The sequence below is a fragment of the Grus americana genome, chromosome 8 (assembly GCF_028858705.1).
Source record: "Grus americana isolate bGruAme1 chromosome 8, bGruAme1.mat, whole genome shotgun sequence".
NCBI classification, from domain to species: Eukaryota; Metazoa; Chordata; class Aves; order Gruiformes; family Gruidae; genus Grus; species Grus americana.
Genome location: NC_072859.1, coordinates 23167351 through 23192227, shown reverse-complemented (window position 1 = coordinate 23192227; position 24877 = coordinate 23167351). Strand labels below are relative to the sequence as shown.

At 39.5% G+C, this 24877-nt stretch overlaps 2 protein-coding genes across 3 annotated transcripts in view; one reads left to right on the top strand and one right to left on the bottom strand.

The window, feature by feature from the left end:
* Window positions 1-24877, bottom strand: part of PIGK (phosphatidylinositol glycan anchor biosynthesis class K) — a 237562-nt gene that overhangs the window by 78964 nt on the left and 133721 nt on the right. The gene's annotated exons all lie outside the window — the stretch shown is intronic.
* Window positions 7358-24877, top strand: part of ST6GALNAC5 (ST6 N-acetylgalactosaminide alpha-2,6-sialyltransferase 5) — a 69857-nt gene continuing 52337 nt past the window's right edge. Inside the window, exons 1-2 of one of the 2 annotated variants that reach the window (XM_054833099.1) lie at window positions 7358-7857; window positions 8520-8741. In XM_054833099.1, the coding sequence (XP_054689074.1) occupies window positions 7792-7857; window positions 8520-8741 (288 nt within the window). In that variant the 5' untranslated portion in view covers window positions 7358-7791. Of the gene's footprint in view, window positions 7858-8096; window positions 8137-8519; window positions 8742-24877 lie in introns of those variants that run through there. The other variant, XM_054833100.1, reaches the window with a different exon arrangement.

Sequence of the window (24877 nt, the reverse complement as noted above, 5' to 3'; positions counted from 1 at the left end):
TGGAGATGAGCGAGCAGCATTCCTTACCTTCACTACAAACTATCTTCTGTAAATAGGAATGAAGCCACATGGATTTTGTGAGGATTAGTTAGTGTATAGACAATGCTTGAAGATGAATAGTGCTTAGGATAAAATTTTTTGAGGATCCTAAAGAAATTGACAAGTCGGTAGATTCTTCAATTAAAATTATAAAGCCAGCTACACAAACAAGACTGGCAGAGAATTCCTTCTCTCCTCACTTAGGAAGAAAGTCCAACACTGTCCACATTTGCTCACCAGCAGGATATCAAATTATACAAATTATACAAAATACAAAAAAACTCTCTAAAATCAGTGACTGAGCAAACATTGAGAGACTATAATATTATTTTATACTAATGCATCATGCCCATTGTTTTCACTTCTCTGGTAAGCTTTTGTTCTTCTTTACTATTTGCAAGTTCTTGAACTACAGCCCACAGTGCTTCAACCTAGCAGACTGCTAGTGAGTCGGAGCTGATGTGCAGATGGACCTGAGCTCCTCTGCACAGGCTCCAAGCTGGGTGATGTGAGCCAGCTTTATGCCAGAAGGCTTTAGTCACAGTAATGCGGTTCTGTGCCTGAGTTAATGTGCCAGTATAGACATGCTTTCAGATTCCAAGCTCCACATTAGAAGCAGAGAAGTTCTCATTTATCAATGGACAGAAACTGAACTCGCCAAAATGGAGTAACCATTGTTGGAGAGTGATTCGGGATTGTGACAGAGATGAAGCAGTAGGAGACTGAGCAGAGGAAACTGATACAATGAGCAAGAACAGCTTGTGTCACGTTACCACCTGTTCCTTTGACACCTGAATTTATGGTCTAAACTATAAATGGCCTAAGGCCTCATTTATTTGAACTTGGGACAGAAAAAGCACATGCCCTACAGAGCTTAGCTTCACATTTCAGGTATTGATCACACGAAAAACTGAACAAACCTTACAGAATTTGAGGGCTTTTTGTAACAAATAAAATTAGATACCATACAAACAAAAACTATTGTAGAGAAAGAAGGCATCAAAATAATCCCTTCTAAACTGAAATAAATCATAAGCAAAAAGGAAAAATAAAGCAATTAGATAAATATGAGTGCTTGATCAGAAAGCTTTGGTCTCTGGAGAAATTCAGCAAAACAAAAGGCCGAATGCAATTCCCACCAAGGAAATCATCAGAAGGCAGTAAAAGTACTGCGGCAAAACTCGAGTCAGTATGTTCCTGGCACTGTAGTTTATGAGAGAGAATAGACATATAATCATCACCTTGAATAAAATATTTACCTTGATTGCAAAAAGTACAGGATTTTTTTAAAGTTCTGTCACTTGAATCAAAAGCATAAGGCAGGTGGTGGTGACAAAGGCTAGGGAATGTGATAATAAGTATTAATAGCAGTTCAAAGAAAGGAGGGTACAGCTGCTGCAGGAAATGTTGGATCCAGCTCTGCAGCTGAGCTGAACTTGGTCCTCTGCCCTGAAGTGTAAGAAAGAAAAATGAGTGTATATAGCCATGGATTTGCTCTAATCCAAGATTTGAGGATGCCAGTAGACACCCAAAATACTGTATGAAACAGAGAAGACTTGTTTTCTCTATTTGTTTAAGAGTGACAAATATCAATAATATGGCAGAAATGTTTAAACAAGGACACAGCACATCGTAAAAGAAGACAATCAATCTGTTTTAGCAGCTGGTTTGGAGCATTCAGTTATGTATCTATTGCAGTGAAGAAACTCTCCCACTGTTTCAGGCTAGTTCCTACAATGTTTATTCATCCTTGCTCAGAAGAGTTGTTTAGGGTGTTTTGCAGTACCAGATTTGGACATAGGAAATTATTTTTGAGCCATTCTGTACTCTCTTGTAGGTCCAGATTCCATGTTCAATTGCAATTAACTAAGCAAGCTACATAAAAGTCACTATCTCCATACCTTTAAAATGACTGCACCCTGGGCCCATGGTCTCTGGTATCTCCTAGTAGAAATCTATCCCCATCTGAATCTGCAAATGGCTAGAAGCAACACTATCTTTAACAGGCAGCTCAATTGCATGCAGAGACCCTCCTTCAATTCCAGTCAACTTCCCTGGGAAATGAGAGTACTCAGGACCTCTCAGCAGTAAGCTCAAATCCCCAAGACTTCTTTGAGGTAACTGTGTCTGGAGTATGCTGGGTAAAAGGAAGAAATTTGTACATAGCAAAGGCAGCCACTACATAATTTCAGAAGCACATGGGACACGAGCATGAAATTGCTGAGCTATGACAGGAGTCACTGGCAGCTATTCTCACACTGTACATTAACTGATTTATTGCTCTGAATTTGCATATATGCTTATGTAGTCATATACTATGTGAATAGCAAAGATGGTTTCTATAAACCTGTAGATAAGAACAGTACCTATTACCAAAACAGGATGTATATATAGCTTGGCCACTGAAGGATTTTACTTCATTCTGTGACTGTGCCTTTTCAGTTTGATGGTAATGGATCCCCTTGTTGCTATAGTTGTTGTTCAGCCTGTCATCATAAGTGATGTTTGTGTTTGTGTTAATAATAGCAGGAGAATTTTCTATCGACTCTCTAACAATACATAAAGAACTGCAAACCAATCCATAATGAGCACTTATCCTTCTTTGCTTCCTTTTTTTGCTCTAATGCTTAATGTCTGATATTTGCTGGGTAATTTTTTTTAAAGTTTAGAAATTCTGTCCCATTTAACACTTTGACTTCCTGTTGGTGTAGTTTTTCTCTGCAAAGGAACAGACATATGTACACTGAAAGCTGAGCCATTCAGGATCCTGTTGAGATCTCTTATATTACAGCAAAGGTACCCCCAGAATATTCAAGTTGTTCCAATCTCTTACCAAATTATAGTATTTATGTTCTCAATTGCTTTAGTCCATATGTTAAATCTGTGCTCTGTTTATAGAGATTATGTATGTCCTTCTTTTGTTTTGGTGATGGACAGTAAAACAAAAGGCCATGAACAGTTTCTGGTCATGTCTGTTGGCTTCCACAAGTGGTGCTGAATACCCTCCATCTGCAGCCTCCTGTGCTAGTTTCTTAACCTTCAAAGTTTCTGACTTTAGACGTGGAATTTTGAGTACGCTGTATATTCCAGGATGTGCCTTGTTTAACTTTCCCCCCTAAAAACGTGATTAGAATGAAGCACAGTGTTTCACATGTGGTCTTAAAGCAGATGAGTCCATTCAGTTGAGCTAGACAGATTGTTTCTGAAACATTCAATACCTTTATTTATACTTCCTAGATTGGGGAGAAAACTAAGAAATAGAAAAGAAAAAAACAGCAGATTCAGCAGATCTTATCTCACTATTTTCCCCCTTCTGTTTTCATTTGCACTTTTATTTCCCTGCAATATTTCATTTTTTTATGCATCTATCACTGTTTGCTTCTGTCAGAAGTTCAAAGGCAGCCTGCTTTCATAAAGAAGAGACAGTATTGACTGATCTATAATATTGTTTCTACTTTTTTTGACCAATCCTCAATGCATATTTCCAGTTTCGAAAAGCATTTCATGAATCACTGGGCAGTTTGAAAAAATCTATAGCGTAAGCTCATTACTTTGCTGGCTGCTGAATGTTTTCCATTGGTTGTGTTCGTGATGCAAAAATGCAGCCCTTTCTCTCAGGAAAAGAGGTTAAAATTTCATATATACATAAATAATAAAACAACACATGGAGGTGATATCAGTGTGATGTATTTCATTTCCTATATACCTATGACTGCCCCTCTGTCCATTAATCCACACAAACTCATATCCCAACCTCCTTAGCACCTTCAGTCTCATTTTTCTAGCTAGTCAGTCAAAAAATGCTTACTTCTTTCCCCTGAAATGTGGCACTCCCAGCCATCCTCCCAAATGTCACTGGCTAGAGGCCCAGGACAAGCAATACTCTGTTCTACGGTAGTGATCATGGTTTAAGCTCATACCTCATGAGGCTGCAGAGCTTGAAGTGGGAGCTTTATACTTGCTAGTGAGCATCTTGCCCCAGCAAGCAAAGAGGGATAAAAGATGTATAGGAGTTCATTTCAGTGGGGCCAGGATTTTACTCTTGAGGAGATAGATCCAAGGCTTCACAGACCACAGAATGTAATAGAAATGACAAAATGATGCAACTTTAACAGGAATCACTTTTAGATTATATTTTTAACAAGTATTTTCTCATGCTTAGCCATGTATAGAATCTTAGTAACTCAGATTCTTCATTTCAAAGGCATAAGGATATCAAAGTGGTCCTGATACAATTAACCTCCCCCCCTCCAATCTATTTTAAGCGTTTCTATCACCAATATTTTTCTGAAAAACTTCTTCATACACATAGTGTGATGGAAATGTATTTAAGTGTTTTCAGCACTCCTGCAGAGTAACATGCAGAACTCACCTAGAGTTTAACTACTTGTATCACACCAGATCCCTTTTCTTCTCACTTGTTTGTGAAGGATAGTAGATAAACAAAAACTTCATTTTCTTACTCTCTTTAAAACTGGGCACAGATCTAAATCAGTTCTCTAAAATGTTCTCTTTTTTGCAGCAAAGGAGCTACACTGCCATCAATGAGTCACAAAATAATTAAACATTTAAGACTGTCTGGGCTTTCATTCTGTTGATGTGACAGGGCTGAAGAGTAGCTACAGCTTCCAGTTTGGAGGCATTCCGTGTAGTAACTGCACACACAAACACCCTACCTCTGGCTATGCCAGAAAGGAGAGAGGGACAGCAAGGTTTAGAGCATGGTTTGCTGGAGTCACACAGGTAGTAGCCAGTGCATTCAGGGAAAACATCCTGGCAAACAACATCTTGGTCATCAGTAGAAATAACCAGCCATTGCCCTCATCCTAACTTGCACTGAATATTTTGGCTACCAGTTGCTGAGATGCACTGGCATAGATGAAGAGTAGGAGGCTCCTCCACTTGAGTACTCATTCCAGACCAACCATAATGTGGAAAGTATATTTATAATTCTTCATTATATTAAGATGTATGTTATGCTATGTTGTCTCTATATGAACTTCATGAGAAATCAACCATAGTTTGAAGGGTGCTTTATATCTATACAAGGAAATGTCTGGAAGACAACCTGGGTTAAAATGCATTATAAAAGACAGTTATTTCATTCATCCAGACAGCTCAGGGAAAATTGCTGTTTGAGCTGTTTTATTTAGGAATCGGTGAAAGAGCTCTGTCACTCCAAGTCCATTGTCAGTTCTGAAAATTTTGTCTCTATCTGCGTCACTACTTCTTACATGGATTTCTCACTCTACATGGACTTTTATTTTGTCATTTGCGTCTTAAGTCTACCTGAAGCTGCCACAAGCAGATTTTTATTTCATGTGACTGTTTTGTCAGCCTGTAGCTACTGGAAAGGTGAAAGTGAGAAGGGTGAATTGGAAGAGGGGACAACCCAGTCCCTTCCATGCAGATGAAAAGTTCTCAGTCAGACTTTGTTGAAAAACCAAACCACGGCTCTGCACTTTTTCTCCTGGACTAGGGAAAGCAGCTGTTTATGTTTTAATAGGTCTTTACCCCCCAGTTCTAAGGAGGAATAGAAATGCATGGACAGTTCAGTATTCCTTGCATATTGAAAATAAATTGGTTGAAGCAGGAAGTCAGATGGACTTTAAGACGTTCTCTGTATTGTTTCCAAGTTGCTTAAATGCTTATGAGTTTAGCCTATGCTATTCTTGTCTAACTGTTGGGTATACAGATGTATATCTACAAGTTTGTAGATTCCAATAGTGTTAAAAACAAACCTCCAGATAGCTAGAACTATTAATTCATAGGAATTTAAAATTAAATTAAATAGCTGGGCTGTTTTCCAGATGATTTCTAAAGTTCCCATGCTTACACATAAAAACCTCAGTAGGATTTACATTACACTACTGTATTTGTTTCAGTGAGCATTTGACTGCCAAGAATACTGTCTATGACCATCATGGCAATCTAATTAAATATTTGACGAGCAGAAAGCTGGACATTATTCAAGGCAAGCTCAGCATTAAATTAGAAAATTTAATTTGTCTTCTTTATCAGTAGTTTTTTAAATCAGCCTATTCTACCAAACCCCTTAAATTTAATGAATTTGGTCAGACATACTGTGTAACAGATATCTAACATACAGCCATGAGCCTAAATCATAAAAATGATGCTTCGGTTTGGCATAGCAAAATATATTAGAAAGGCTTAGAAAGGTCAGTCACCAGCAACCTGCTTGCTGATAGTTGAGAAACAGCACTGTAAAATGCATGAGCTGCCTTTTGTAGTCTCTTGCAGGAAGCCTTGGAGAGCCACAGATAATTTGCTTTCAATGATTCATCAAGTTGGCCCTTTGTTTCACTAATTTGAGTGTCAAGTGCAACCACGTAATAAAGAATTACCAAGACCTGATAAGATTCTTCTTATATTGCTTCGTTTGTCTTAACAACTGGTACTATTGAAACCAAACCCACAAGCTGAATAAATAGCAAGCATGCATGCAATATGGCATTCTTCTTTGAAATGATAAAGCATGTTTACTGCGTTATCCGCTGATGTACCATACATTCTTGTTTCTTTTTACTTTCTTAAAAGGCACTAAATGCTGCATGCTATGCCAATGCTAGAGAGGGCATTTCTTTCACTGTTAGTCCTCCAATGAATTAGTAAAGATAAAAAATGGATTTCAATGACAATTCCAGCCTTGAGAAAGCTGCTATTGTGACCACGGTTGAGTTAGCCTGCTGATCGTTTTCTCCTTAATGTAATATTTAGCGTTATATATAACGTTATAGGTTTGATGTAAGCCCATATATTAGAACTATTATTTCCATGAGTAACTTCAAGAGAAATATCTTCATGATTAGGAGATAATTTTTTTTTTTAAATGTTATGCTGTCAGTTTAATAACTTCATAAGAAATCAACCTTAAAATGGCTTGTTTTGAAGGGGCACATTTATAAACATGGCATTCCCAGAGCAAGAAATCTATGTAATCTGAGGTCTGTTAATAAGGTTTTCACAACTGAACTGTTCGCCATTAACACACACACAAAAAAGAAATTAAAAAAATAAATAAAAACAACTTTAGAAGGCTGCTTATGAAAGAAGAGTGGGAAAATGTTCGTGTTCAGAACCCAAGAAGATAGCATGGGGAGCAAGCTTGTGAGATTTACTTTAAAAAAATGAGGAAAGCTTCTGTCGACAGGTTTTGAAACTGGTTTGGGAAAGAGAGGGTGTTGTTAGTGCCGCACAAGGAGTTGAGGGCGTCAATTTTTTTACTAACGTGAATTTAAAGTATTGCCTGAACACTGCCAGCTTCAGGAAACCCAGCTAGCGGTGGGAGAATGACGAATTTTCCGCTAGGGAAAAAGACAAATAATGTAACGTGAGGGTAGTGCCCCGGTGCTACAAGCAGGACAGAAGCCTGGGCCGAGGGAGGGAGCCCCTGCCCGCTCGCCCGGTGCCCGCCGCGGGCCGGAGAGGCGGTGCCCGCCCGGGGCACGGTGCCCGCCGAAGCGATCCCCGCCGCTCGCCGCCCCCTCGCGCCGCCGAGGCGCTGGCTCGTCGGCGGAGCAGCACGACCGAGGGGGAGGCAGAAGTTAACTTCCACCTGCCCTGAAGCCGCCGCTGCGCCGGCAGGAGGAGGCGGAGGCGGAGGCGGAGGCAGGCGGGGCAGCCGAGGACCCGGCTCTGGCAGGCTCCGAGGGTCCGGCCGGGTGTAATTCCCCCCTAATCCCCGTCACGGCGGCGCCTGCCTGGCCGAGCCATGTCTGCGGCTTCCCCGCCATGCCGAGCGTAGCGGGGAGCGGGAGGACTGGCGGCCGGGAGGCGCACAAAATGAAGACCCTGATGGTAAGTGCATTGTTGGCACTGCTCATCCCGGCTCCGGCGGCGGGGAGGAGAGGAGCGGCGCGGAGCGGGGCTGCCCCGGGCACCCTGCACACGCTCCATCCTTCCCCGGGCTGCATCCCCGCAGCTCTTCGGGATTGCATGAAGGCGAACAAAACCCCGGCAGCGGCAGCGAAGAACTTTCCGCCTGCTTTCTTTTATTCGTGTTGCTCGTGGTTTGGGAGGTTGTGTGTGTGTGCGCTTTAAGGAGCGTATAGAAAGCCGATCTGCTTAAAGGACGAGGTTAGAGGTAGCTGCGCGGGGGGGAGTGCTACAATCCCCAACACTCGTTAAAATGCAGGAATGAGGTGCCTAAAGGGGGACCGCTGCATGGGAATGAGAGGCGGGGGGGAACCGTGCACGCAGAGGGGAGAAGAGGGAAGGAAGCAGGGCTGGGGGAAAGGGAGGGAGGGAGGGAGGCAGGGGAGCGGGCCGGCAGGGGGCCAGGGGGAGGAAGGAGGGGGTTCCCCACTTCTCTCCTCGCACTTTTGCCGGGTCTCTGGCGGCGTGAAACTTGCGGGCGCCGCGAGTGCGCCGGAGGGGAGCGGTGCGCCCCGCTGGGCCCCGCGGCGGGGGGAGCCCGCAGCCCCGCGGCGCTGAGCCGCTTCTCTCTCTGCCCCCCGCAGCGCCACGGGCTGGCCGTCTGCTTGGCGCTCACCACCATGTGCACCAGCTTGTTGCTCATGTACGGCGGCATCGGCGGCGGCGGGGGCCACCCGGAGCCGCGGCGGCGGCAGCAGCAGGTGGCGGCGGTGCCCAGCCGCCCGCCGGGACGCGGCCAGCACCGCCCGGCGCTCCCCGTCGGGGCCGGCCTCCTGGAGGGCTACATCAGCGTCCTGGAGCACAAGGTGAGCCTCCGGCCGCGGGGCTGCCCCTCTCACCCGGCCCTCGGGGCAGCCGGGGACCCTGCGCTGCCCCGTCCTCCCAAGGGGGCATCCGACCCCGTACCTGCAAAGCTTTCCTTGCAGCCCTCCCTGCGGCGGCGGGTCCACCCCTGGCGGGATGGGGTGCCCTGGCTGCCTCGATGTCTGGGATGGCTTCACTGCTATAGTGACTGGCCCTGAGTGTATGGATTAACGGGACCCGGGTGTCCAGCCTGCGGTTAGGCCTTTGTGGAGTGTTGGTTTTCTCTTCCCTTGCCCAGTGGAAGATGGAGGGTGAAGTGTTTTGTTTCTGATATTAGATGCTAAAGGTTTACTATAAAATATCGTCTATGACGATATTAGGAAGGGTTAAAGAACGAAGTTTAGTTACTGGAAGGGAAAGTCAATAGGTAGGTTTTTATTCTTTGCTCTTTTCATTTTGGGAAACTGAAGAGAACTCTATCTCCTGCACAAATGACCTTTTCATCCTCCTCCTGGGAACCAGAAGTTGTCAACCACAGTCTCCGTTCTTGAAATTGGGGGCACCTCTTGAATGGTGAACAAAATGATGTCCCTCCCCTTGACACAGGAATTACCAGACTGGATTGTCAGACTGTAATACCCGTTTACCAGAGATAGGCAGACTAAGCTTTGATATCTCACAGGACAGACGTAATGACATAAAGTGAGCAAGGTGGCACATCCATGCTGAAGAGATACTTGAGCTTCAGTAATTTTCTCAGAAGGCAGATTCCTCTACTTCTTGTGCAGTGTTCAGTTTGTTGCATTTACCTGGACCACTCTCTGCCAAAACCCCAGATAATGTTTAGTACATGCAATTCTTGCAGTAAAAATGCACTGTAAGAAATAAGCAAGGGAAGTGAGGATTCTTAACTTTCTCATGTTTTCACATCCAGACTGACATCTTTCTGAAAGATATGTTGTTGAACAAGTTACTGAGCTCGGTATAGAGGTACTGTGTGAAGATTAGTGACTTTGATATACAGAGATTTTTATTGTTCCTTCTGGCTTCGCTTTCTATGCAAGAGTTATCTGTAGGGCTCTTAACACAGAAAAATAGCTCATGATGGTCCCTTGTAGGCTTTATTTGCTTTCTTACATGGTTCTCCAGGAAATTCTCAAACGTAATGTCTGTATTGAAAAAGCAAGTTTGGCCGTGGGGCTCCCTACTGTTTTCTTGTAATTCTTTTGTTCTTCTTGAACATGACTGTAGTGATGAGATGTAGATATATATGCACAAGGTTTTTGTAAGCAGTAATAATTGAAAAGGTATTAACAGGTTTTTAGGGTGTATATGTGAATAATCTTTTGACACTGGTAACCCCTTACACTGATTTCTCCTGACTTCCAAACACCCCTCATTAATGGAATGTACTTAAAATCACTATTTTGTGTTTATTATTTTCCAGGGTAATTTTAATGTTTCCCTGTGTTTTGGAGAAAGCTGATCCTCTGTCTTTTTAATATATTGTAGTATGGCCCAAACCCCACAGATGTTCCATTTCTGAATTTCATTTCACATAGCTCATGCCTCACAGTAATAATCTGCTGAAGGTTTAATAACTTTTTAGCAGAACTTCTGGGGGTCAAAAAGAAGATTGTGCAGTCCCTGCTGTGTTCCCAGCTTGCTTTGTCTTATTTTAATGCACATGAGATCGTGCAGAGAGCTGTGCCACTGTGGTATACAGAGCAGTGAGGACACTGTATTACCATAAGGAGATGATGAGGGAGAGAAGGTCTCAGGTTTGACTCTTAATAGTGGTTTTGGTTTTAGTATTTTAACAGACCCATATAATTAACATGGATTTAAAATGTCAGAATACATAGGTCTTCTGCAGAATAAAAAATGGAGAATACAAAAGATCACAGACATTAATAGTTTGGAAAAAGAAGGATGCAGGATTGGTGATGATGAGAATAGGAAGAGAGATTGCAAGAATTGAGAAATGGTGAAAAATTTTCAGAGAACATTTTTTTTTTTGAGTGGGACACTGGAGACTGCAGAGAAAACAGCTTGAATAGCAAGCAGCATAAAAGTCCAGCCCAAAGTGAGAGAAAATGAGGGAATCAGGGAGGTTTAAGGAATATTCGGAGAGCTGCAAGAAGAGAGCAAGATAAAATTCTGTAGCTGTGAGAAGGACATGATATTTGAAGAGTCAGGGAGGTCTGGAAGTAAATGAAAGGTACCTGTTGTATGAGGACAACAAGCTTGGAAAGGTAAGGAGGGAATGATTTCAGCAATGGTACATGTTATTTTGATGGCACTGAGGTGGCAGTGTGAAATGACAATGGATGATAGATTTTTCACAATACAGCTTCCTTAATTTCCCATATAGAATCTTGGGGTTATCTGTCAGGTTGAATGACCTGAAGCTGAGTGACCATTATACAAAATTCATCCTTGGTGTGTGTTCATGCATGAATGACAGTTAACAGCAGACTAAATGTCTGGATCATTCACATCTAGGAGCTGAAACCGTTCATAACTTTAGAAAGACTTTGTTCCTGGATCCCATATTTTATTTTAATAGGAAAACCTAGTTTCATGTCTGTGGTATTGTACCCATTCTGATACATTTAATGAGAGTAAGTATGCACATATATGTAGAAGCTATATGATAAGTCCTGAAGTTATTATTAATCCCCAATTACAGTATGAGTATTGACACATACAGAAGCTGTATTATATGGTAGTATAGACATTTCTTTCCAGGGATAAGATTTAACAATTGTCCACATTGTGAAATATGATGTATTACAAATGTCTATCAGGACTAGCAATACAGCTCCTTTAGTAGTGCTGGGTGAGCATGTATGGAGACTTATTTGCCAGAAAGTAAAGTACCAATGATTTTAAAATATAGCTTGCAATATTGTAATTAGCAATTATTTTCCTCCTTTTATTTTATATTCGGTAAGAATTGTGGTTCCTCATCCATCCTGTCAAGATAAGCAGGCAGTCTTTGAGAATACAGCTGAAATATGTGATATTCTTTTTACTGGGCTGAAGAGCCTTTTTGCTGGAGTCTCTCGTCACTTGGTCAGACTTGTGACGTTTTGTTTCTTAGTGCTTTTTTTCCCTGAATCAAGCAGCAGATCAGAACTCATGTTCTTAGCTTTAGCAGCCTTTTGCAGTTTAGCAGTGCAAACTTTGTTTTTGTTTAAATGAACTCTTAAAGCAAGAAAATTCAGAAATGCAGTGGATTGAGAGGTTGGTTCTTGGTGTTTTGCCTCTGCATGTCCCAAACCCACAGCAGTTGACAGTCATTGATGATGGATGTTTGAAATAAATGAATGTTATCTTTTTTTGTTCCTAATAGCCAGATGTTTATATCCTAAACCCTCTCACATTTGGAACAGAAAACATGGTTTGCTGATAGTTGCTATTGAGAAGTCAAGGACCAAAATGAAGTGGAAAAGTAGCAGCTACCCTCCTACTTTGAGGAGCTGTTGCTTCCTACAGAGGCACATTGGCAGAGTGTAGCACCGCTTAGCTATTGCATCTGTTCTGCAATGAGAAAGGACAAGAGTGCCAGACAGTCAAACTAACATCTTTCATGAATTCTTTGAGTGTAATCCTGAAATTAAAGAGGCTTTGTTACTGGCGTCGAGGGAAGCAGAATTATGCTCTTCCATGGGGAGGCATGGGGATAAGACTTTCTGTTGATTTATCATAGTGCTAGCAAGAAATTACAATGCTAATATTTTTAAAGCAATTACTGCATACAAATAAGAGACTGTTAATGAAAGTAGGAAACCTAGCACTATTCCAGAACTTCCAAGAAATAAATATTTAACCATTATATTACTATTCCGAAATGAATGTGAGAACATGTCTCTGGATGGTTAAAAAGCTTTCTACCCAGTATTGACTCAACAGTTGGTACTGCAAATAAAATATGAGTTTGTCACGTATGTAATTGAATAATATTTCAAGCCATCAAGGATTTTGTGTCCTAGAAAATAAATAAAAAAGAAAATCAAAATCAATCTTGCATACAAAATGTATGATCTATTAGAACCATGTTTAAATACCTTGAGAGCATTGAGATCAACGTGATAATTTAAGCGATCACAACGATTACTTAATTTATGATAATGTAAATTATCATATGCAGAGAAATCTTTGTGATCCCTTTAAATTAATGCAGATCAGAGAATATTGTAGTTAATGAAGTGTTTGAGGAAGAGTCATTCTGCAAATAGTGCTATAGCTCCTTAATCTCTGAGACGCAGTAAGTTGTTCTGGGATGAAACTATTTTTCCCAGGATAGTGAACTTTGTGCCCTTAAAATAGGAGGGAATCTTGCCATGTTTTATATTACTTTTAATGAGTATTAGATAGAAAGAGTTTGGAATTTGCATTTTTACCTAAAAAATTAAACTATTAATGATTTGGGGCTGAGTAGTTTGGGGGAAGGGGTGTCACTAAACCAACCTTCATAACTGACTTACGTGGAGATGGGAAGGAATTAAATTATTTTGAGGGTTTTAGTGTCTTTCAAATGAATTTATCACAGAATCATAAGGTATCTTACAACAAAACAGCTTGTCTTGCCTGAGATGGGATTGAGTCCACTGAGTTGGAGTAAACCATGTACATTCACGTAAACCATGTACATTTCATTACATGTTCCTATTTGCCTCTGAAATTCTTACCCGCAAAGGAAGGAGCGCAGACTTTATTATGCAATTAAGTACTTGATGGAGCTTTTATTATGTGAGAGATCCACAAGGGGGAGACTTTATTCTAGAATAACCTTGTTGGGGACACTTCTGCCTGTTGGAGATCTAGGCAGGGTACGAGTCCAAAAAGCCCCTTGTTCAGTGTTTTGTTGGTTTTTTGGCTTGTTTTGTATTTTGAGGTGCTGTAGTTACTTTTTATGCTGATAAGCTGTAGGTTCATTAAACTTCTCAGTCAGTTGACAGAGTAAAAATAAAAATAAAAATTAGGACCACGGCAATTGGTAAATGTAACTGAATATCCACACGCACAGCGCAGAGACAATTATTTTTCTAGATTTACCCAACATTTGAATCATGACTATCTTGTGCTTTATATTTTTTTGCTTTTGAGCTACTACAATAGTGTGCTTTTTCAACCTAATGCATCCTAGTAATGGATTCATTCATTTTGATGACCCTTGTCTAAAATTTTTAGCAGCTTCTGTGTGTGCTAGATGATAATACCTGGTGTGCAATACAGAGTGCACAATGATGATAGGAAATGATGATACATTTTCCTGTTTTCCAGGTTGCCTGGCACCTCTGCAAAGAACCAGTAGTCCTAGCTTGGCACTGTCCCTACTTAGAATATCGTGAAATATTTTCAAATGTTTATATACAGGTATCAGTTAACTGTGCAGCTTATGCATTTATTTTATGAAGAAGGCCATATTCTGTAGTTGGACAATTTTTTTTACACAGACTCCAGGCTCTGCTTGAGAGAGAACACAAGTGTTAGTTATCAGGATAACAAAAACAAGTAATATTTTACAGTTATCACTGTTGCCTAATTCTTTCTCAAATAAGTGCCGTTAAAGATGAAACCTAACTAGTAGAGGTAGCGACTCCAGGCAGAGGTCAGGACCTTTTGCTTAAAAGAATTGTCTAAAAACAGTACAGGTACCATTAAATATTTAGATGTCCCTGAAAATTGAAAGATGTTTGGTATGCATCTAATACATGGTGTTATTACATTCATTCATGTAACATGATGCATAAAAACCTACCCAAACATAAACTAGCTGTGTTCTGATCATTGCCTGGTTATTGAGATGATAAAGGAGAGTAAATCATTGCTGTTATACTGAATATAGAGAAACTACTAGAGTTTATATACCAGATGAGGATCTTGCCCCATATAATTTGTGACATTTTGTGATGGAGCTTTATTCTTTCATAGAAACAGAAGCAAAAAGATTATTTCAGAGACTGTATCACAAAATCTTGATTGATTTCAGTACAAAGATAAATAGTAGGTAGATGGTCAGGTCAAGACAGTTAATGCAGAATTGGGTTTTAATTTTCTCACATTTTAAAAAAGTCACATCTCACAGCATATCTGATACCATGAAATTGGTCATAATATATTATCTTGTTTTTACAACTGACTAAGACAAAGTTTGGTTTTTCTGGGGGTTTTTTGGTAGAAGAAAAATTGCAGAAACATGAAGATGTTTTTATTTATTTTGCACTTCTGTTTTTTGATTGATTCCTTTATCCTGAATAAGTAAATATGCTCTTTCCTCTTTTCTGAATATCCTATGCATCATATTTTAATAAGTGGGTGCTGTCTGTTTCCCTTGCCTGCTTCCCTGTCTTCTTTTGTGAACATGAAAATTTTTCATTCGATGGATATGCAAAATACTTCCAGGCAGGGAATTGGTGACACTTTGTCTGCTAGTGAGATTTGCCTGTCTCTCATGCAAAACCCCTTAATTTTTTTTCTTTTCATTTTCATCATTAGTTTCAATGGCCACATTTATATTTCTAGTATGTGCTGAACTATATTATATTTGATAACCATTTAGTGTTACCATATTATGCACTTTTTGCACACAGTCTTTCACTGTGAGCATTTTAGGCTATTTTCATCTTCCTGTGAAGACAAAGTGTTCTTTTGAAGGGTTTTAATCCTTAGTGGAAGCAAGTCTGAACTAAATGAGATTTTCAATGACAGGAAATGTAATTTTTGTTCACAGCTGATGGATATCTCTCAATAGAGTTCCTTAAGTTCTCCCTTTCTGCTTGTCCTGGGGCATAAGTGGATATTGAGTGTCATCCTAACTATGTGATATCCTCAGAACAATAGACTGCAGGTAGTTTCCTTTTCCCGGTGACCTTCCTTATCAGTTTAACCTGTATTGCTCAGTAACACTCCGTATGCACATCCTTGATGCTGAGGTGGCATTGATAGGAAGAACTTGGTGTAGTAATTGAACTTCTAATTAGGGCAATTACGATCAAATCAGCGGTCGTTTGGTGCTGATATAAGCAGATGTGACAGCACAAAAGCTACTTTGAAGGTGAGATGAAGCATCATGTTTTATCTCACTGTTTCTCCTCATCCCTAAGCAATCTCCGTTACTCTCTTGCTGTAATAGTTAAAGCTTAAAGTGTTAAGACTAGGTTAATTACTGAAGTTTGCTATCAGCTGGAAAAGCAAATATTTTCGGTTCAGAAACTGCTATTAATTGTTCTCCATTGTCATTCTGAAAATACCCAAATACAGTTAAGAATAAGAGTCACATAGGAAGTGAGGGGACAAGTCAAAGCTGAAACCTTCTGCCTTCAGAGAGTCTGTTTGCAACAGAAGTGCAAAATACAAATGGAGAAGTGGAGCTCTGAGGTGCCTCTTGATGGTGTTATATGAAAGACAGAGTTGGGCACTGAGAAACACGTGCATATTCCTATAGAGAATATACCAGAAAGGCAAATCTGGTAATACTGTTAGTGCTGTATTCAGAGAGACATACAATGTAAAAGAAGCACAATGTGTCTATTAAGTGCAATAATAAATACTAGATTCTTACCAGAACACTGTAAGAAAACTGCAGAATAAGATTGGGTTATTTTAAAATACGGAGGGGGCACACTGATATTACTAGAGTATTTTTTCACAATGACTAGTGAACTAGTGCAAAATGTTCATTCTCCAAGAAAAGGGAACAGTAATGGGTATATATGGTATACAGGCAGCATAGATCAGGTCTTTTTAATTCAGATTTAATAATCTAGACTGTTGTAAGTAATGTAGAACAAGAATATATAATGTGTGCTTTGTCATTGAATACAACACGTTAAGAATTCATTGCAGCTGTAGAAAAATTTCCATTATGGAATGGATGACTTAGTCAGAAAAAACCTGGAAAAGAGGAGAATGCTTCTCAGTAAATAATCAATACATTTGGAATATGCATTTTTGTTTAGCAAATATTATATTTTGATTTTAGTATGTTATTAGCATCCTCAGGTATTGGCATGATGTAAGTATTGCAGAAGCAAAATATTCTGTAAATTTTGAACTGTTGGACAGTATTAAATTAGAATATATCTTGCCCTCAGCTATAGCAGGTCATAAAAGTAGATGTAATACTCAGCAGAGCATCAGTCTAAGAGTTATCTCTAAGGAAAAGAAAAATTCAACAGTGCAAGTTTGTGCAAATGTACATCTATATCAAGCTTTGTGCACAGGAAGGTTAAAGGAATATTGTTTTGCTTAAGAAATGGCTTGCTGAGAAATGGGCTTCTAGACACTGCTTTCATCACCAACTACATGCTGCTTACTAGTCTGCCTGCAAGAGGTTAAAACCTTTTCTCCTAGTTTGAGGCACCAGGCTGTGTTTTGTAGATAGTGATGTGAGTTACAGTCAGGCTCATTACCTTTTAAACTTTCTTGCCTGCACTGCGTTCTCTGTGGATAGACATTTTTATTCTGTTTCAATGAAATTCACCCTTGTGCCTTGTATGAAACATAAACATCTGAGGAAGCACATAATCGAGGCAACTGACAGGAAGGTAGTGAATGGTTCCGGGCTAATAAAGTGGGATGCAGAGATCCCAAAGCTAGCGGAGGCTGGGTCAGTAAGTCTACGTAGTGTAGTTTGAGACAGGCTTGTTAACTTGAATTTGAAAGCAGAATAGTCAAACTATATCTGAACTAGGAAATCCTGACCTTTGGCAGGTGTATTTCTTCTGGAGCTGGGCTGGCCCTGCACTGTGCTTTCTGTGGCATTCAGGGTCAGAATAGGCTGAAGCTGCTTGCGGTGCCTAGGGAATGGTGGTATGGACATGGCCAAAACATTTCTGGACAATTCTCAAGTGCAGTGCCAGGAACTGAAACTGCATTTGAAATACTACCTGTTCTTTAACTTTAGCCATCCAAACTATATATACCTTGTATTTGCAGAGATTGAACATTTGGCCACAGCAAAGATAGGTTTATGATTTCCAAGACATGTCCATAGTCCTTATGAGAAAGCTTTTTGGCCAAATGCACGGAAGCAGTGCTCCCCCAACCTTATCCTTGGTATTTATGCAGAGCGCAGAGGCTCACAGGGAGTATGTGCTACTGCGCAACCTGTGCTGTGCCTTCCCTGCTCCGCTCTAGCTTTCAAGTGTCCTTCAGACACTTGGCTAACTTTCATCATTGGAGATTAGAATAATGACAAATATGCTCCTAAATTTTGTTGCTGACCATTTTATTCCTAATGCTACTGTAAAAGGGTTAGTTTTACACATCTCAGCATATTGGTTGACTCTAAAATAGGTACATAAAACCTCAAAATACAGCCAGTGGTCTGACTGCAGCTGCCAGAGTGATGCAGAGTTAATACTGCCTGTCCTTCCTCAGCTCATCTGTCTGTACCTGCACAGTTGTAGGTGAACTCTTTTTTAAAAACAAAGCATAACAAGGCGCTCTGGTTTTTATTTAGATAATTCCTTTCTTAACACTTATATTCCATAAAATGGTCATTATCGTTGATATTATTGATGACTGTTCAAAATACATTTTACAAATTAAAAACCAATGGCAAAGTCACCGCTATTTCTATTTGTTCATCTAATTATGTATTCTCTTTGTAACACTGCTCCGGATTTCTTTCTGTTTTTAATAGTGATTCACGAGCCTTATGAAGAGTGAGACAGTTTGTTTTAATACTGCTCACATTATCCATGAGAACTACCTCGGACATGAATGGGACTATACATAATAACCAGCACTTCAGTAAGGGTTTCCCCCTCTTGCAGAGTGCCAGCTGACATGATGTCTAAGCATATGTCTGTATGGGATTTTGCCAGCAGATGAGAGCATGCTCTGCCCTCCCTTGAGCTGGTTGGAGATGCACCGGCTCTGCTCTGGCAGCTGAGTAGCTGCAGTTAGCATGTTGCTAAGCCAGAACTAATAAGCTTGACTGAGAGGCAGGTTTTATTATCTTGGGCTTAGCAGCATATTTAGTGTGGTTATGTAGCTTACACCATAGAGCTTCTGTGTGTCTTACTATCTCAACGCACAGGCAGAGCTTGCTTGTGGTTGGTTGTACGGAGCGTTGTCAGTATTTGCTTGCATCTCCCTGCAAAAACCTGCTGGTCCATATCCTAATGGCTTTCTAACCCTGCTCCAGAGGAGTGTTTTCAGTCCTCTGCCACACCACTGGGAATTTTCTTACCTAATAAGATTGGAAAATACTATTACAACCAACAGATTTATTGTACAATTGCACACTTCTCAGTGTTCAGTCAGAAGTCTTACATACCTCATGGTACTTTTGTTACGTAAATATTGGCCATTAGATTGCCACATGTTTAGTACACTTAACAAAAAAGACTATTTTTCAGCATCTCTTTTTTGTACAGCAGCCTGATATGATAGATGATGTTGTGGAACAGGTTTTCAAAGTTTGAAATGAGACCCTAAATTAAGTTCACAGAGCATGATTTAGTCATCTAAGTCACCATTTATGACAAAATCTGCTGTTTTCACTGGACGCATACTTACCAAAGAAAGGATTTTAATTGCTTGGCTTTAGAAAGTCATGTTTGAGGATGAAGCTAAGGAGTTTTGTGCTTGTAACATGTATATTTCTATATACATAGTTTATTTCATTTGTAATGTTTGTGTTCTCGTTTGTGTTTTCTGACCATGTATATTTCTTCGGAAATGTTGATGACTGTATCTTAATTTCGGTCAATGAAGAATTTTTGCTGATAGGATGTTTAGTAATATCTTCACTATCTAACATAAGACTGCTGAGCCTTAACGTTACTCTTTCCATATGTAATTATCATATCAATAGATTTAATTTTGATTCATCTTTTAATTTTTACGAATAGCCAAAAGCTCTGTTTTTTTAGAAGTAGAATCAAAACTAGAGCTAAATTCTTCACTTTTGCAGTATCTGCTTTATGTCTCGGTAGCAGTGCAAAGAAGCAATGCACCTAGTTATAGATATGCTGAATATTCTTTCTCAGGAGTAGTGCTGGTGTATCCCTGATGGTTTAAGGGCATAAATGAGGTACTTTGTGCAGCTGGTAGATGTGCAGGAGGGATATCAGGGCCAGGAGGGTATCTCTGGTATTAATGTGTCTGATTTCTTCCAGCACAGTGATCCCTTTTGATCTGCAGCAATTTGTGCAATACAGAACAGCTTTCAGGGTATCTTTAATTATGCCTGTGGACATTTTGGCCTGGAAAGTGAAATGAAGCTTTAGAATCACCTTTCACTCCCAGCTGTGCTGATTTGAAACATCGAACAGCTTGTTACCCACTTGTAAGTGTAGGGATCACGTTTCTGCTTTCATGAAAGACACTGAGTGTGCAGCATCCTGGGCTTCAGTAGAAGGTGCGGCTGGCTCTCAGTCTTTCCGTCAGAGCTCTCACTGCTGTCAAGATGGAAAAGCAACATAACCTATATAGATACCTATAACCTATAATAGCACGTATCTTCAAATCAAATCTAGATTTGAGACAATTCACAGGACCTGCAAACCTGTCTTTGAGGTTTCATGTTGATGTGGAATACAGTGAAACCGCTGCGTTAGGAGTACCTTAGAAATAGAGTTTATGCTAAAAACGGACAAAGCCGTTATGCTTATATCAGTGCTTTCAGACACATATAGAATGAATTGATTGATGATAAGATGCATCAGCTTTATTAAAGTTTCTCAGAAATGATTTTTTATAATTATGCCACTTCCTGAAGATATTTTTTAGTGTGTTATGATGATGACATATCCTATTTGTAGTGCATAATATGAAAAAAATTGTTTTAACATGATGATTAGTGTCCTAACATTTGAACTTTCAGGTATAATGGTTAATTTTCACAGTCTATAGCAAATAAAAAAAAAGGTTAATGCCACTTGAAGCTGCAAGATGTGACCTCAGCCATGTCATGCTAAGTCCAAGGACTAACAGTTTTTTAAGTTCTCAAGACTTTTTAAAATTGAGTGTAGTGCTCATAGGAAGTGCATGAAAACCTTGTGACTGAGATCAAAGGTAAAAAAAGCTATAACAGAGCAGTGTGTAAGCCAGTTTAGCTGAAATTGTAGTCCCATCGCCTCTTGATTGTGGATGATGAGCATGTGCTTGTCTTGGTTTTTTTATTGGAATTGCTTTTTTGTGTACCAGTCTGTGCAAAGCACCAAGACTTTGAAATTCAAAATAAAAGTAATCTTAAAAAAAAAGGTAAGTTTTCTAGTTCCATTTTGTTTCCTTTGGAAAACAAATAGATCTGTCAATTTTTTTTCTTTCATATCCCACACTTTACATCAGTAAAACTACTGAAAATTACATTACACTGTGTTTATTAAAGTTGTGCTCCTATGCAGTAATGCACATAAGACATCTTATACTGCCTTAAGGATTAAGTTAAGCTCCTTTGTCAAGCCCGTTGGTATGGCAGGACTGTTAATCTTTAACTGTCAGAGTCTGGTTAGATCCTTCTTTAGACTGAGGCCATGTCTAAGTGCGAAGAAATTAAAATGAATCAACTCTCCTAGTATTTATGCCTTCATATTTTTGCACAGAGCGATCAATAAAAAGAGAAGCTGTGTTAGACATACATATTTCTATAAGAAGATTGCATTTCAAGCTCTTATTTAGCAGCATCATAATTTGCTTTATGTTTATGCTTGTGAAATATGAAGACAAAGCTGACAGAAAGTGTTCAAAGTATTAAATTCATGAAAATAAGATGTGCAGTGGGTGACAGCTCATTGAAAGGAGGACGGGAAATTTTGTGAACCTACATTTCCTAATTAAAATTCCATAGAGTTGTCTATATTATGTTCATGTTTTATTACATCTGTAATTACTCTTACTTTTTCCTTTCAAATTACAACATTAAGTCACAAAAGAAGAAATGTGCTGTAGTTGCAGCATATTTAGACAAAACCATATGAGAAGAATGGTGGAGCTGGGAGGCAAAGTTAAATTAATTGTGAAAGATTAAAGCTAATATTTTAGTCCCAACAGGGTATAAAACTTGTAGTAAGGAGCCACAGTATTGTGCTATAGGTACCAAAGGTTTACATTTCACTGTGGTTGTCTATACTGTTTAATTAATGTTATCCTAGCTAAAACTTGTGAAGATGAATTTTTTAATAATCCTACAATAGCCAACTAGTGCAATTTGTGCAAATCTTCATTAAAAGTGGTAGCATAATCATCCAATGAAGTGACACAGGTTGTATGTTGAAGCAGTAGGTAAAATATACTACAAAGAAGCTTTTAAATGTGGTAGAAGACTAAATTGTACTTTTCTAATCAGGCTATATTTTTTGAACTAATAGGAAAAGAAACCCTCAACAAGTAACAATTTTCTTTCTTGTTTTCCTTGAAATATAGTTTCAGGTGACTGTTTTTATATTTTAAACACATATAACCTTCCCATTTTCTGAAACGAGGTTCTTTCCCTCAAGTCATTAAATAATAATATTTGTACTTACCTATCACCTTGCTTCTGTGGATCTCCAAGTGCCGTAGAAGCATTAAATGGAGATTCCTGCCTTAAAGTACAGGAGTATTAATTCCTTATGACATAGGGGGATAGTGAAACAAAAAAGTTCAAACCATAGTTTTGACCTTGAGTGTCCAGCAAGGAATTTCAGGTAGGAGTTTGAGAAGTGCAGAAGTATTGAAAACTGAAGGGACTCAACCTCGGTATAGGTGCACAAGCAATCACTTGAGATACCTGACTTTCAGGTATGGTTTGGAAGTGAAATTTCAGCCCTTGTTTTATATGACACTGAAGTTACCTACAATGGATTGGGAGAGTTATGCACCTGAAATGAATTTGAGATACCTATTCTACTGTGTAGAGCTGCCCAACAGAAAAATACTTAAGTGCACTTTCAGACCAGCCCTTCTGCTTGGACAGGATCATGGTGGAGGATGGTTTAGCACAGGTGAAAGATAGCAAGAGAATGCAGTTTGTGGTCTTGAGTTAGGGATCTTACATGGAAACAGTAGGTAAAGCATTTGAGTTCTTGCTCCAGAAGCTGTCAAAGCACATACTTTGAGAAGCACGTAAGTTACCTTGTAACTTTCCAAAGAGCTTTCTAATCTGTTTTACCAAACTGTGTAACTCCCTCAACTTCATCATATGTGGCAATGTTAGATGTCCTATGAGGCTGCCAGATTTAGCCCCTGTCAGATCACAGACACACAGAAAGAGCAGTCTTTAAGCACAGATTTAGATGGTGGCTGAACAAGGCTTTCAAGACCATGCTTCTGGTTTTGGCTTTCAGGTTCTGTCAAAGTGTCATCGACTATGTCTGAGACACTGAGATCTCACTCTAAATTAGTACACAGGAACTTAAATGAATGACCCGATTTTCAGAGCATGTTGAACCACATGCATTTTGCAACAACTCTGGTGACTTAGAGTAGGTTAACTCTTTAAGCATGGTATTTGATGTGCGCAGCAGGGCTGCATAGTATTTTGGGCTCTAATAAACTTTGTGCTAGTACACGCTCTGAACAGTGTTAAATAGGCACCCTCAGGTCCTTAGGGAAACAGTGTATCCATCATATTGGCACCAATTACTTAAACAAAGTTCATTCATTTATTATGTCTAAAAAATATTTGGTATATATTTTAAATTGTATTGTATTATATCGTGCATTTGGTATCTATTATATGACATTATATCAAAAATACATTCTGTTTAAAATACATGAATTTCTGCAATGGGGAGAAGAATCATGATAGTGCATCTCAGATTTCTCTTTGCATGTTCAAGTAATCCCATCATATTTTAGTGTAAAGAAAAATAAAATACTTGCCTGACTGCAGAAGACCACCAACAAATAGGATGATTTAAAACATATTTGAATATAAATGTTGTGCTTGTTTAAAGTACCTGACTGATATTTTGGAGTATGAAGTCTATAACAATCCTGAGAAACAAGAACAGTTTGGGAAGAGCAAGAAAAATCTTACCATATATCAGGAAACACCATCTTTAAGAGCAAAGGTAGAAGTAGTCTTTAGACTGCCAGCTCAGTGTTAACCTCACTATGAATGCTGATCCAGAGTTTTGTTGGACATTGAGTTGTGGCAAAATGACTTGTGGTGTCACTGTATTTGATCCAGTAGATGAAGATGGTAGGTGCTCTGAAATTCTGTAGACCGTAAGGACATCCACTGTATGCGTAGTATTTAGATGCCCCCCGGCTTTCTTTGCCTAAAATTTGCAAAGTCTAAAGTGCAAGTACAAAAATTATAAATACGAGAATACAGATACAAAAAGTTTCAATTAGTTTCTGTATAGCAGTAGTGATAGACGAGCAACTGGGTACAGAAATATAGGATTTATGGAGTATCATCTTTGAAAAAAAAATGAAGGTCTTCTTTCAGGATTAACATTGCACAGCTGAAGTCTAAATTACCTCAGTTTGCTTTGCTTTCTGTGGATCAGGAGTAAATATTTTTCTTTTCCCTTTCAAAGGGTAAAAATAAAGATAAGACAATTGTGTTCTCATTTAAATTAGGAAAGTTGGAGAAAAGAACTGCAAGTAGTGCATCCTGTTATAATGGATAATAAAACTGCAATAAAAGCTGCACTGCACAGCTTTCAGAGAGAAGGTGTACAAACCAGACCTTTCTGATTAGCCACCAAAATACACATATTCCTGCCACAATGTTGCACCTTAAGCTAGATACATGACTCTCAAATCCTGAACCCTGACAAATAATCCATCAAGTGATATTGAGACTCTGTCAGGGAAGACAGCCTCAAACTACTTTTTTTTTTTTTCCTTTATTTTAATCCATCACTTCTTGTTGTGCATCTCCTAACAGTCTTATATTGGCAGATACTCTTGTAACTTTCTCTCTCTTTGTATTTCTTGGGAGAACAAAAGCATAGCATTGGGTGACTAGGGCCATTCCCACATGCTGCTTTGCAGAGCTAGGAAGAGGCACACGAGGTCAGAAAAGGCTACGAATGAGATATTGTTATTCAAAGAGTCCAATCTTGCTTCTGCTAAAACTCTGTGGAGTTCTCCCCTGGAAATCAGCGGAAGCAGGATTAGTACCCAGGTCTGCAGCCCAATCAATTGCTATTAGCAGAGACTGGCAGTGCTGTGGGCA